The sequence below is a fragment of the Pleurodeles waltl genome, chromosome 3_1 (assembly GCF_031143425.1).
Source record: "Pleurodeles waltl isolate 20211129_DDA chromosome 3_1, aPleWal1.hap1.20221129, whole genome shotgun sequence".
Classification (NCBI taxonomy): domain Eukaryota; kingdom Metazoa; phylum Chordata; class Amphibia; order Caudata; family Salamandridae; genus Pleurodeles; species Pleurodeles waltl.
The window spans coordinates 1,339,888,031-1,339,903,310 of NC_090440.1; the positions used below are offsets into that span (position 1 = coordinate 1,339,888,031).

Here is a 15,280-nt window from a genome sequence, read left to right on the forward strand (position 1 = left end):
CCTTTGTTGATGCCATTTTCAGGGAAAAAACCACAAGCCTTCTTCTGCAGCCCCTTTTTCCCTTTTTTTTTTTTTAAAAAACAACAACATTTTCACTCTATTTTGGCTAATTTCTTGGCCTCCTTCTGGGGAACCCACAAAGTCTGGGTACCTCTAGAATCCCTAGGATGTTGGAAAAAAAGGACGCAAATTTGGCGTGGGTAGCTTATGTGAACAAAAAGTTATGAGGGCCTAAGCGCGAACTGCCCCAAATAGCTAAAAAAAAGGCTCGCACAGGAGGGGGAAAGGCCTGGCAGCAAAGGGGTTAAAAATTGGTGTCAAATTTCCTGAGTCATGTTTTTTTCCTTCTTCAATTGTTTTGGTGCTGTTTAAATGCCTTATGCTTGTTTGTTTGGTTAAAGCTTGACTGCTCGAAGCCACAGCTATCCAGGGTTGAGCCAACATTTGACAAACAAAGCCTGACTGGTCCTAAGAAGGGTTGGTTGTGTATTACACTGTGAGGTCTCACAAGTACATCATATAATACAGTCTATTTCACACCTCTGTCATATCCTAGGGTTAAGCTTTGTGTGCACTGACAACAGGGTCTTGTGTTTTTGATAAGGAACATTTACATATAAGTTCATGTCTCTCCATCTAAGTGTTTTTGGGGGTGTGCATTAACAAAGCTATGCAAGCATTGTGGGTGAGTGCAGGTGTATTTATTGTCTCATTACCAGCAGAAGAGGCTCTGAGTGACCAAGATGACTCCGATAACAGTGTGTCAGAGAGCCTGGATGACTATGATGACTCTGTGGCCGAGATCAGCCGTTCGTTCCGTTCACAACAAGAGCTTTGCGAGCAGCTCAACATCAACCACATGCTTCAGCGGATCTTCCTCATCACATTGGATAACAGTAAGTGAGCATTGTATTTGTCTTCATATTGATGAAGCCATTACTGCATCAACCATTAAGTAAGAACAATGCGTTAGTGCCTGCAGTGTGAAAGTCTTCCAGGAGGACATTTTCCAGGCATTTGAGTTTATTCAATTTGCATTTGTCATGTAGTTGAAGTGAAAAACTTAGTTCTGCTTTTTGGAAGCTGTTTTCAAAATTGAAAGTCTGCCACACCACTACTGTAGGTAATTCCTGCAGGCCCATTTGAGAGAGATTCTGCAGAAGACTGATATACACATTTTTCCCTGCTGAACCCAGAGAAAGAAGGTGCCCCAAAAATGAGTTTTATTTCAGAGTGCCGCTTTTGGCTTCTGTGTTAAACAGTTTGGTTTTTATTTCAACCTCAAAAGTTTATATTTCTTAGCATTGTGTTTAAATGTGTTTCTGAGCATTTGATACAAATTATGGATCAGCTTCACTCTTTATTTTCATCCCCCTTCCAAGCGAAGTAGTGTATCTCAGGAAGGGGGGTTCCTTTTTTAAATTTTTTAAAAATAATTTGTAATAGTACCCAAAACAACCGTAAATAAACATATGTATAGTTACCAACAATCGCATCAATAAATCTGTAGATCATTTGACCACATGTAACATATCTCGTACAGTCGTCACTTATTGGCAAGCCATTCACCCAAAAAAAACCATATTTCTCGCCCTTTTTGTCTCCCTCTTTTCCCTTTTCGCTCATACAGGGCCTTTTCCAGCTGGTATACTGCAAGGAGACGATCTAACCAATTCTGATATGTAGGGGGTGTTTGATCAAGCCAGGCCGAAGAAATACACAGTCGATATACTGACATAATCATAAAAATAAATTTTCTGACAGTAGGCTTCCTTTGCTCTGTGACTCCTAATATAACCACCCCCGGTGTTAACTCAATTTCTAATCCTACAACATCTTTAACAAACTTTTCCAGTTTCCCTTGAAGATTCACTAATTTTATTCAGGTCGCAAACATATGGATTATATCCACCCCATATTGCTGACATCTTGGGCAATGTACCCCTTGTTCCCGACCCCATTGTGTTAATTTCCTGGGCGTAATATACAGGTCAAATATTGTTTTATAATGTTGTGCCTGGAGAGATGCTGACAGCAGGGAGGTAGACCCTAACTCTAGAGACTCCTAGAAGGCTTCCTCTTCCACATTTAGCTTAAAACTCAATATTTGACTATGCTTCACCAGATCATCAGAAAGATTTTCTGTCAATTCCACATATAATAATCGTATTGTATACTTATCAGGTGAATTAATCTTTTCTAGAAAATAATTCTTAACAAACCCTACTGGTCCACCAATCTTTCGTAAGATAAAGGGCCATATGTACGAACACTTTTTCCCATAGACACAGAATGGGTATAAACCTTTGCTACATCTGGCCCAAAGTCTCTTACTTGTAAGTATTTGAAAAAGCTTGTTTGGGCTAATTTGAATTTCCCCCGTAGGCTTCCAAAAGCCATAATTGTAGAATCCTCAATGAAATCCCTGAGCCTTTGTATGCCCTGTTGATTCCACTGCTCCATAATACTGTCGTGAAAAATCCCAGGGAGGAACATGTTCTCTTTGATCAGAGTGTAGTAATTATACCTTCCCAGCCCAATTTTCTTTCGCAATAAACCCCAAATTTTAAAAGCTGCCTGAAGACCTTTAAACCGAGTTTTCTTAAAATAGCTTGGTTCCAAACGCTTGAACATCGCCCCTTTTGCATCCGGGCCAATTAATACCTCATAAATACTAGGGACATATTCCCTATCATTTACCCGTGTTCCCCTTATAAACAATGATTGCATATACTGCATTGCAGCTGCCATCTGATACAATTTAAAGTTGGGGAGGGACCCCCCTTGAAAGTGTCATATATTTGCTTGTCCTGCGTATCTTAACGTATGACCAAACAAACCGCATGATTAGTTGGTCTAATTTCCTAAACAAATATTTCTCAATTTCCAATGGGATGTACGAAATAAATATAGTATTTTCGGTAGAAAGGTCATCTTTATCAGATTACACCGCCCCATGATCGTCATGTGCAAGTTGTTCCATCTACTAAAATTATATCTGGCATTTTCTATAATAGGCAAATGATTAGACCGGACAGTCTCCTCTTCCTGAGGTCAATTATCAATCCCTAAGTACACTGCGTGTTCTACTTTCCGTATATCTGACGACCTACAATACTCATTCATAACTATTTGTGTCTTATCCCTGTTGAGGAGATAGCCAGAAACTGCCAGAAACTTTTCTGCTACATCCTCAATCTCTCTCAGGGCAAGATCAGGGTTCGCAGTTATAACTGCCACATCATCTGCATAAGCCAAAATTTATGTTGACCACCCATGACTAATAACTGGCTGAACATTCGTATTCTTTTCCAAAAATCGTAGGAAGAGATCTAAGTAAAGCACAAAAAATAATGGTGAGCATGGACATCCTTGCCATGTACCCAGTCTAATCCTAAAGGGATGGGAGCATTCTCCCCCGATCCGGATGCCAGCACTTGGTTCCTTATATAGTGCTTTGACAGCTGTGGTAAATCTTTCTCCTAAGCCATATACCCTTAATATATCCCAAAGATACTTCCAGTTAACTCTGTCAAATGCTTTCTCTGCATCCAATAAAATCATGGCCAAAGGCTCTGCTGCCACATGTGTAGCATTGAATAATGCTATAACCCTCCTTATGTGATCAGTTGTATTCCTACTGGGAACAAAACCATGTTGGTTACAGCTAACCAGCTTACGAATGCATCCAGACAGTTGAGTCGCTAATATTTTGGAATACATTTTTGCATCCCTATTCATCAAGGTGATAGGGCGGTATGAGCTTAAGCTATCCGGGTTCCTCCCTTTCTTTAAAAATACCACAATATTAGCAGAGCCCCAGGATGGAGGGGGGTTACCTCCCATCTTCACATGATTCATAAATTCCAACAAAACTGATGAGAGCACCTTCTTAAAGTGTTTGTATAACTCTAAAGGAATGCCATCTGGCCCCACAGCTTTCCCACTTGGAAGTGCCTCAAGTGCGTCTAACATTTCCTCCACTGTCACCTCCTGTTCCAGTATTTTTTGATCGTCTGCTGTAATCTGGCTATACCTAGTCGGCATCAGCCAGTGGTTATCAATATGCTCCTGTCCCATATTAGCTGTGTCATATAATTCTGTATAGTATTCCTGGAAGGCTTCCCTAATAGAGTCAGGCCTCGTTACTGTCAGCCCAGCCTCATTTTGTACTTGTAGGATTATACCTGAAGTTGCCCACTGGCAGATCCGCATGGCTAATATGTGCCCTACGTTTTCACTGCATTCATAACACTCACTTCGTTTTTTTGCTATTTTTCACGCTAACCTCTCGGTTGAATAGTTCCCGAAGGCCATTTTTGCGACTGAAACCTGATGTATAGCATCCTTGACCCCAACATCCTTCCTAATAGCCCGGATAAGCTGATCTGAAGCTGAGTTGTCGCCTGCTTCCGTCGCGTAATACTGTAGCCCATAGTTTCCCCCAGTATAACTGCCTTTAATATATCCCAAACTATTTCTATTGGGGCTGTTCCAATATTGAAATCTAAAAATTCCTTTAGCCGCACACTCATGTGCTGTATATACAAAGGATCATTCAGCAAACCGCGCTCAAATGTCCAGTTCGTCTGAACTCTCTAGCGTTCTCTATCCTTAATCACTAATACCAGTGGGTTATGGTCCGCCATAAAGCGAGGGTATAACTTAATCTCTAATTCGTCTAGGAATATTGGAGACACTAAAAAATAAACCAATGTAGCAAATTTCCTATGCGGTGCAGAAAAATAAGTATATCCCGGTTTAGGGCCTTCCAGAGCTAACCATGCATCTATTAATCCAACCTCCCTTTGCATATTCTTAAGAGCCTGAAAAACTCTAGGCTTCCGCCCTGGATATTTATTTATTCCTTCTAATATCTCTTAGGCTCTGTGCCTCATCCCTTGACCCATTAAAGTTAAAATCGCCACAGATAATGTATGGTGCGAGCCATAGTGTCAGTTCTACAGATATAAAATCAAATAATGAGGGGTCATCTTCCATTGAGCCATATAATTAACATAACGTAAATCTAACATTACCTACTAAACACTCCATTATTACCCACCTACCAATTTGTATCTACTTTCTGCCGATTAACAATGCAGTTAGCACTATCTGCCATGATCGCAACCCCCTTTGTTTTGGTCACCTGTTCGGTACACCCTAATAACCGCAAACCTAGGCTTTCTAACAATTTCCTATCTGCTTTTTCTACATGTGTTTCTTGCAGGCAGTAAATATCTGCTTTTAACATTCTCAAATCATCTGCGTTTTTTCCCTCTTCCGGGGGGTATTTAGCCCACATATATTAATGGTTGCTATCCTAATACTTGACATGTGTACAATCTCAATTGACAATCTTTGACTAACTTGGGTGGTTTAGCCTTACACCTAACCCGTGACCATCTTATATTGGTAGCATCATACATAACGCTACACTTCTTTTTGGGTACACATTTTTCTCTCCCCGCCCCCCCCCCCCCGTCCCCTACCCCAAACTGAGCTTGTCCCCACCCCCCCAAACACTCCCTCTCTGTCCCCCACCCCCCTCGAGACAGTCAGACCACCGTTGGCCTGAATGTTGGTGTCGCCTAGGTGCCTCGATCTCTCCTTCAACGACCGATGACCTCTCTTCCATTGAATATAGTTTCCCCACAATTTCTGTGCAGGATTTGACCACCTTACGCACTGTTCCTTGTAGCTGTTTTGTAGCCAACCGTGCCCTCTGGCTTTCTGCTCTTGTCTCAGTTTGTAGTTCCTTTTATTAAATTGTATATAGACTGTAGCATTTCAGAATCTGTATGTTGATCATCAATTGTATGAGCTGGGCCACATACCGATTCTTCAGCCCCCTTAGTTGCATTCTGGGAGGGATGGGCCTCTACTGTGCTCATAAGATTTGTACCTGAATAGTCCCATTTGAGAGCTTTCCGGGTCTGGGCTGAGGACTCTGCATTATCTCTACTGGGGTCCAACCCCTTGCTTTTCCGCTGCTGCTGTCGCACCGTGGACTCTGCAACGGATAAAAAGCTAGCAGATTCAGAAGAGATACTATCTCTACTTTCACTTGACCCTGGACCACTGTTAGTAGAGTCTGAGTCCTCTGTTAAAGAATAAAATTTGTCCCCTCCATCTTTAGACTATTCTGGCCCCCCTCGCAGAATCCTTTGATATACAGATAGCTTCTTGAGTGACTTGGGGTAGGACACAATTTCCATGTTCTTTAAGTCTGAATTGAGGATTCCCTTCAAGGGCGTATATGTCTCTACATCCTTTTGCCTTACGGACTCCTCTTCCCCCCCTTGAGCGCTGCGCTCTCAGCGACTTTCAAGGGCATAGAAGTTTTCTGCCAGTCCGAAGGGCAGTCCTTCTCATGACTTCCATCCTCAGGAAGCTCTTTCACTTCTCTATCATCCACCTGTTTCATGCCTACTGTCGATTGCATTCCTACTTGGGGGTGGGGGGAGAAATGCTCAAGATTGCCCTCTTGTATGCCTCCTTTACAAAAGCCCGTAATTATAGACTGTGTTTTCTTTCCCCCGGGGGGAACATTAGAGGGCCATTGTTTTTGGCTTGTCTACTTGTTCCCATAGCCTGTTTCCCGCTTATTTTCCCAAGCGTTAGGGTTGGTCTTTTATTGCCGGTGGCCATTTCGCCACTAGACTTTTTAGCCCGGGCAGCTCGTGCCCCTTCTCCTTTCTCCCCAAGGTTTCGACTGTTTTTGGGTGCCATGATAACCATAAGATTGCTAATAATTAAATCACAAGTTCTTTCCAAACGTACTAGCCCAGTTTGCGCGCTCAACAACAATTTGCCAAAGGTTTTCAAGGAACATAAATTCACAAACTTCAAGTAGGCTTGGCTGTACATATCCTGATGTCTAATCCAGTTCAATTCTGAGAACAGTTTTCAATCTGGGTATTTCAAAAGATCATTACTCCTGCAAGCTCTAGCTTAACAGTTTATTACTTTTTAGCACCGTCCCGTAGTCCCATTCATGCCATGACCATGTATCATGCACTATGCAAGAGCCAACTCACAAAAAGGAAGCAAAGAGCCCACCAAGTTCGTAGATTGATAGTCAGTAGTCCTGCAGAAAAAGGGGGTGGCTGGTCCCATAGAAGATAAAGTAGTATGGCCCTTATGGAGCCTTTGCCACAGACCCGGTACCTGGTTAGATTTGTAGCCCAGCCGCTTCTGGCTATCCTCCTGGAGCTTTAGTCTTTTTTTATTTTTCACCCTCCTGCTGCTTCTTACATCCCAGGAACGGGGAGGGGAGGGGGGGCACGGGGGCCCCAAACCGATGCCGATGTTGTAATAAAGTGGAGTCCGCTTTAATCAGAAAGAAATCCAAGCAAACAAAACACGATGACAGGCCGGTGCGTGCCAAGCCTCTAGGTGCGACCCGGCTTCGGCGTGCAGGGGGACTCTCTAATCCTCACGGAGCGGCGAGGCGGCGGCATCACAGTGACCTCGCTTGCTCTGCGCAGAAAGAGGCGAGGAGCCCCGGCCGCCAAGTGCCCTCCGATACGGGCGGAAAAAGAAAAACAAAGGGCAGCATTTCTCCCGGGCTGAGGAACGTCCTCAGCCTACGTTCGAGCCGGCACTGGAGGTGGGCGTGGCGTAGCGTGGACGCGGCTACGCTGACGCCATCTGCCTCAGTCCGAGGAAGGGGGGTTCCTGTTGGTTAAAATGTATAGTTAGTTCAGTTAGGCTGCCTAGTCTGACTCCAAAGGCTGTCGTTGTAGTCAAATCCTTTAAGCACCAGGGTTATTTCCCGTCCTTGTAAAGCAGTCTAAAATTGTAATGCTTGCAGGGCCCATTTTGCAATGGTGTTGTGCTACAGAGGACTGATCTACACACACTATCTGCTTGAGTTTATGCCTCCCAAATTTTTATTTATTGAAATTTAGATTAAATGGCTTTGTGTTTAGTAGCATTACTGACCATTAAGGACGTATTTGCACCACCTTTACCTCGTTTTCTTCATGTACCTTTCAAACTAAGGAGATTTTCCTAGCAGCAGGGCTCTGCTTGTTAAACATTTTTGTTGGGTTCTTAATTGGCCTAGCTTTAGGCCGCTGAGTCTAACTCGCAGGGTTCCATTGTTGCTAGCTCACCTGTCAACTAGTGCATTTCCTGCCACTTGAACCGGTCTTTTAGGGCATCCATTGTGGAGGTCCAGGTAAATGGTGCCAGTTTAGGGGGGCTGCTTGTTTGAGTCTGTTAAGGTTTGAAAAGAGCCTATGGCCAGAAACCCTACCTCTTTACCTCCAAAACAACAAGGTTAGCAGCTATTCACCACTATGAGAGGTATTTGCTGTCGTACTGTAGGAGATTAGTGCGCTTGTTTACAAACCTTTATATATAACCGCAAGATGATGATCACTGATACTGGGCTCTAGGCGACTATCACCCTTCTGTACGGACAATCATCTGGGCTCTAAGTGATTATCACTCCTCCCTACTGCCCACCCACTAGTCTCCAGGAGTCTGTCACCCTGGGTACAGCCTACTTGCCACCTTGGAGCATCAACTTCGTATTCAAACACCCGCACCAGGATAAACGCACTATTTGTCTAAGCATAAGACTGTAGTCTTTCTGATGGTTCTCCTGGTCTCAACTACATGTAGTATGTGTTGCAAGACATTACCATATACTAATTTACTACCCGATTGCCTCATTCTCAGTGGGACACCTGTATAAAGTATGAAACGTCTTGTAGAGTCTTGCTGGCAAATGGAGGGGACAGAAACAGGATCTAGTACCCCACCTAACTAACCACTCAATATTTACAAGATGGGTCTGTGAAGACTGAAGTGGTCTGCCACATATTGCTGGTGATTAGAGGGCCCCAATATAATCCATTGAAGATATAGTAATAAAGCATGAACACCAACATCCTCTTATAACAAAAGGATTTTTATAACCCAGTACATCTTGGCAAATCTCTGCATTTTGTGTCACACAATAGCAATCTTTTAAAGGAGAACTATAATGCTGTGTGCCTAGGCAGATCTCTGATTCACGCTCATTTATTGTCCACACCTGTAATCTCCCCCAGATCTAGAAGATCGGAGTGAATGACGACCTGCCACAACCAACCTAGAGAATGAGATTGAGAACTTAAAATAAAATAGATAAACAAACCTACCAGCAGAATAGAGGCCTGTGGTGTTAATCATTGCATTTAGCATATCACAAAATTTAAAATTGACAACTGTTTCCATAGAGGTGGAATTATTTCGCTGCCAAGCTCCTCACCCCTTAATATGATAACCGCACCTTAGTTGTCTCCACATGGATCTTTCTACATAGGTCCAAAGCAGAGACAACTTCCAAACTCTAACCCACATGCTGTAGTAAGCTAACAGTGCGTATCAGCATTTCAGCACCGCACATATTTTGTTCTAGTTCTACATCCTCAGATTGTTTGTGATCCAAAACGTCTTCTCCCACTATAGCCCTCAAATCCTGCAAGCAAAATGGCCATTGACATAAACTATTGATTGTTTTCCTCATTTTTTTTCTTCTGTTGAATGGCCCTCACTATATCTTCAGTGTCCGTATGTCTCCACTTTGAGTCCAGCCTACTTTAAGTCACATGACAGTTGTGTTTATCATTTTATTTCTGCTATTGGCCAGGCCTCATTTAGTAGATCACAATTTCTCCTTTGAAACCATAATCCTGCAACCTAACAATATTTAATATTTTCTAGCCTATATAGTCGTCCCAACCTTCTTCATATACTCCCATACCCTTATTAATGATTATATCTAACCAGGGCGTGAGAAATCTACTCTTCTGCTCACTATGGCGACTCTGATTTAATCAGGATAAGCTGTTTTTAGGGCCTACTCGCCTGTTCCTGCGAGTTGACAAATACAAGGTGTTCTGTTCACTCACAAAGTGAATGAGCAATAAAGATGCCTTTTAAATCTTGTTTATATCTTGTCACCTTTACTCAGCATTCAGAGACAGAGGTCAAAAGTCAGTTTGTCTTCCTACATTTACTTCTCTGTCTCTGAAGGTGAATTTAGAGGCTTTTGTAAATTGAACTATGTGACAATCGTGCTGTGCAAAGCGTGTGAAATGAAAGGCTGTAAGATTCCAGGCTTTTTTGTAACACAACAATGAACTAGATAGGTGAACTGTACAAATATTTCAAAATATATTTCAGTGTTATGGAGGCACGTTTGTAATCCAGTGTGGTGGAAAAAAGATTTTTATAGGCTGTAAACAAATCGGAGTACTTTACTTAGTGATGTACATATATTAAATATTTTAGCTGAAACCCAATTTCCAAACATTATTTACGTGCTATATAGTTTTAGCAGTAAAACTGAATGTTAGTGGGGGAAAATGTGGCCATTCAAATGGAAAATGTGCTGTCTTTATATAGCAGTGCAATATCACATCATGCTTTAGTAATATATATTAAAAGTGAGTTTTTAAACATAAACTAGGGAATATTCCTGCCCTGATGACAATGCTATTAGTGGACTAAGAGGCAAGCCAGGGGTCATGTGTACCCTATATGTGGGCTCCATCTTATTATACAAGGAGCAAATGTTTTTAGTCTAGTAAATCAAGAGTTTTTTTGTACAGTAGAAATAGTGAACTCGCATATTTAAAGATGCTTTCGTATGTGATCATGAAGAAAAAGGAAGCTCCATAAAACTAAATATTTGCCTAGGATCACACAATTTGAGACCAGTTTACGGGTGAAGTACATTTCAGTGAGGTTGAGTAGATTATTCATGTTACTACACCTGCTAGTCTAGTAACACTTTTATGATTATTCCAGGCCTTCTAACACCAACTAATATAATCTACTACACACATTGGACGAAATGCATGGAATCCTTTCATTGAGAACACAAGACAATTATAAATAATCAAGAAGTCCAACCAGTGGGTTAACCACTAACCTTGGGATCCGAAGCAGCATACTTTACACCACAAAGCACGTCAGTGCCTTGTCATGGATAGTAAGGGCTATTTAAATTTATTTACAGTAATACCTAACTTTCTTAAAAGAAATTGTAGGGGAACTCTACAGAACAAATGCGTACTCATGTTTGTTTCACTTCTTGCAATTGCCAAATTTGAGAATGCCAGTTCAAGTGATTGCATTGCCCTGTTTGTGGTCATTTGATGTGTTTGTTGACTTTCTCATAGCCATCTTTCTTTTGCCTAACTGCAATATTTATATCGGAAACACATACCAAAAGACTAATGTAAAAGGTGAGCTATTTCCTATAGTCTGATTCACATCACTCCCCAAAAATAGTTTTTGCATTGTTCCGCTTAGCCCCAGGAACACTCTTAATTTCTAGGTCTATCTGAAGATAGCTCATGTGCTGTCTGTTGCAGGCCATATTGGTAAATTAGAGTGGACTAGAAGTCCACCCATTGCTTACCGTTGGTTGGCTTCATTGTCCCTCTCATTTGCTTGCCTTACTGGTCTGTTTTCAGGAGCGACTTTTTTGTTATGCGCACTGTGAGAGTGCATACGTTTTCCAGCTCTCTCCCTCATGTACATATGTAGCCTTCCGCCAAGCTTGGTTATGCGGCACCATGGATATGTGCCGTAGATCGTGAGTGGGAGGAAGGGCTGCCTGGAGGATGCATGTGCCAGTGAAGTAGAGGAGGCAAAAGGTTTGGGGGTAGGTTCCTAAATGTCTCCCCCAAAAAACTTGAAATACAGCATATTTGCTCCTAACATCAAAAAGTAAGAGCACTGCTTTGCAAATAATTTTTGCCCTAAGTAAATAAAGTGACATTAGCCTTACTCCAACACACTGGTCTCCGTCCAGTCACTGCACTACCTCAAATGCTTCGCTGCCCCTCGCCACAAACGCAGCATGTAGTCTATTTGGTACCTGCCCATCTGAGACAGCAAGTGGGCCGCGTGGAGGGTGGGCATGCGTTGTGTGGCAGACCCTGTTTCATCCATGCTTTTAAGTTTTAAACATTGTTGAAACTGTATGAGCTATTCCTCTGTGTGCATTGGGTTGACTTTGTATATAAGTAACATTTTGTCTGACTTTTGTTCTGGTTGCTTTCTGGATGTGCTCTTTAGGCCTGCCGAGGGGTTTTCAGGTGGCACTGACTTGAAGTTCTGCTGCCGCATCACGGGAAAAACCACCATGAGAGGAGTTTAACTCTTTATGGTTGTTCCCATCTCTGTGCCACTATGTGTAACTGCACCCCTTACGTTTGAAGACAGTAAGAATATGTAAAGTCAGAACTAAGTGGGTGAGGCCTTTCCATCCATAACAGGGATATATCTTCCTGAAGGACCAGGTACTCGGTATATAGAAAAAACTGGCAAAGTGTTGAAAGTGCAATAGAAACCCATCCCACGTTTTGTGCATTTGAATTATGGATTGGGACTGAGTGGGGTTGTAAGGGTTGTTCTCCTACCTCTCTGGTTGAGTTTGAAGCCCCAAACTGTCATCTGCCGAGCAGCCAGATGGGCTGTGCGAGGAGGGGAAGCTTCTCAAGATGCCTGCCTGTGACCAGGACTGGGGAGGTGCCCAGTCATGCCAGTGTCCACGCTGGGTGAGGGGACACCACCCAGGGAAACCAAGACTGCCTGCCCTGGAGCACCAGCACCTCCCTGCTCACCAAGACCAGTGCGCCCTTTGATGAAGCGGAGAGCGCTGAAAGGAGCAAGTTCCTAGGGGGCTGTGGGGGAGGTGATCCTATCATGAGGACTCCCTTTGCGAGGTGTGAGAAGACCTCTTTTGCACTGATGGGCTGTAGCCTGTGTGCTGTATCAATTTAGCAACCCCAGTGTACCAGGAGGGGCCACTGTGGACTAGGTCGAGGAGCAAGAGTTGTGTGGAGGGAGCCAGTCCTTCACGATGTCAAGGTGGGTGTCCCTGGGTGCTAGAGAGGGGATCACCGTGAACTTTAACACCAGGTCAAGGTGACTGGATTTGTGAGTGCCGTGGTAGTGACCTTGTATGCCAGAAGGGACCCTGGAGTTGCTGAGGCCAAGGGTCCGGCTGTCACCTGGAACAGAGAAACTGCTACTGTGACCAAGGCAGGTTCAGCGTGCATTCTGCGAACTACACCACAGGAGGACAGAGGATCGAAGGAGCTCACTAGAGCCCCGTCAGGAGCAAGGAGATCATCCTGTTCCCCGCCACAAATAACCCTGATTGCTAGAACGAGCCAGTAGCGTGGCTCATGGGAGAGAGCCTGCTCCTGCCGGGTGTTGCCACATGTGACCTCATGCAGTGGACTTTGCCAATACATAGCAGGACTTCACTGTGCAGCTGAAAGGTTCGATACCGCAGAAGCGGGTAAGACCTACTGCCATTGGTACTGGGACCCTCCATAAACTCTTGTGATTGAACTTCCGAAAGGAGTAAGAGGGGAAAACTCAGTTTCCCGCATTAGATTCTTTTAATAGATATGTTTCACACTGACAGTGGTAACGTCATTATAGTGCATTCCTTTCACAAACCCATTTGTATCAGAGATATAACCACGGAAACAGCAAGTTTACATACAGTATATTTCAGTCTATTAATCTTTATGTTAAATAGAACATATTTACTTGGGATTAATTCTGTTTCAAGATTCATTGTGTTCAGTACTTGGTGAGTGTATAAATTCTTGGTCAGAAAAAAATACTGTGACAGTCCATGTTCCTTTGCACTCTTACCATCCTTGGGCTGTAAACGTATTTGATGCACAGATGTAACTTTTTATGCAGTTCAAAGTTAGTAAAATTACCAAATCACATTAGAATAAGCGTTGACAATGTGGGTAGGTCTGGCTTTGATATGCCAATGTAGATTGCGTTAGCACATTAGTAAGACATACAATTGAGGAAGCACATACAAACAGCTAGTAGCATTAGGTGGGAGATAAATAATCCGTTTGCCTGAGCCAAGATGGAATAGACAAAATCTCAAGCCAATGGCTGAAAGAGGCAGTTCAGAGAAAGTTGAAAGGGATGAACCACCCCCCCCCCCCCCCCCCCAAGACCACATTATGTATTTAGATAGCAGTAAGTCTGTTTGAAAGCTGAACTGCCAAAACTTGGTGCTTTAAATCCAGCATGGTTGAAAGAAAAAAGGTTGTTGCTACTTAGACATTGTCTCCAAAGTTCTCAATGATTAAATGTTTTTAGTAGCTGTTTTTACTTCAGTGTGTTGACACCTCGGCATTTGCCACAATATATCCTTAATTTGCTGCACTTATGTCATAAATATTTGATGCTCTTCTGCTGGGTAAACCAAGAGAGCAGCCAAAGAATGCCATAATTAGATTCCAATGTTGTAAACTAACGAAGTGATAAGAGTACCTACCCTTCTTAATCATAGGAAGCCTTTTACAGAGGGCTATAAAGTAACATTTTTGAAAATTAATGCGTATTCGGGCAACCCAGCAGTGACGTTGATATTTAGCTATAAATTGTGTTCAGTAACGTTTCCACAACTCATTTGAGTGAGTGTTTTTAGAATGCACATGCATATGTCCATAATGAAACAGCAGTATGTGTTGGCTGGACCTATCACTGAGTCACCTACTAGTGGCAGGCTGTGTCCATTTATAGTATGTACTCTGTCTTCCCAGGTGACCCCAGCCTGAAGGGCGGGAATGGAATTCCAATGCGATGCGTCTACCTCGAAGAGATGGCGGCTGATCTGGATGGACAGGACTGGCTCGACATGGAGAATGTGGAACAGGTTCATGAATGACTTCCCTTCTGTCAGGGATCAAATAGTTGTTTCTGGTCTCTTCTAGCATTAACAGCACTTCGCATTTTGTATTTTTCTGGAAAATGTTACTGAAAGCAAATTAAGGTTATGGATACTGCAGGGGAACCTATGTCACTGCCATTTGAGCCATCTGATTATGGCAATGTTTTGCACATAGCCACCTCTATGGCGAGAGGAGAAGATAATTTTTTCCTAGGTCCTGAATTTATTTTGATCGCTTGGTTGTATTTTCCATTGGCTCATCCTGACCCTGGGGCTTTATTTTGGTGTTTGGAGAACCTCTCATCTAATTTTTGTGATGTGTACACTGTTCTGGGATCGGGCAAATCCTGCAGTACTGGATCTTCTTGGCCTTCTGGGGTTAAAGCTTCTGAAATAATAAATGTTTTAATGAACACTCCCTGCCATTGTATGGGAACTTCTTTCCTGGTTGTGTTTTGTAGACCCTACCACTTAGGTTTCAGTTTTGTTTCCTAAACACTGTGGTTTTGAGATTCTGTTCTTGGAGGGGGAGAGGAGGGTTCTTTTTATAAA

The 15,280-nt window shown here is 42.9% G+C and overlaps 1 protein-coding gene across 3 annotated transcripts in view; it reads left to right on the forward strand.

Moving 5' to 3' along the window:
• UBE4A (ubiquitination factor E4A) overlaps positions 1-15,280 on the forward strand; it is a 267,483-nt gene that overhangs the window by 24,257 nt on the left and 227,946 nt on the right. For 2 of the 3 annotated variants that reach the window (XM_069224741.1, XM_069224740.1), the window contains exons 3-4: positions 720-896; positions 14,601-14,713. In XM_069224741.1, coding sequence (XP_069080842.1) covers positions 720-896; positions 14,601-14,713 — 290 coding nt within the window. The remainder of the gene's footprint in view (positions 1-719; positions 897-14,600; positions 14,714-15,280) is intronic. The other variant, XM_069224739.1, reaches the window with a different exon arrangement.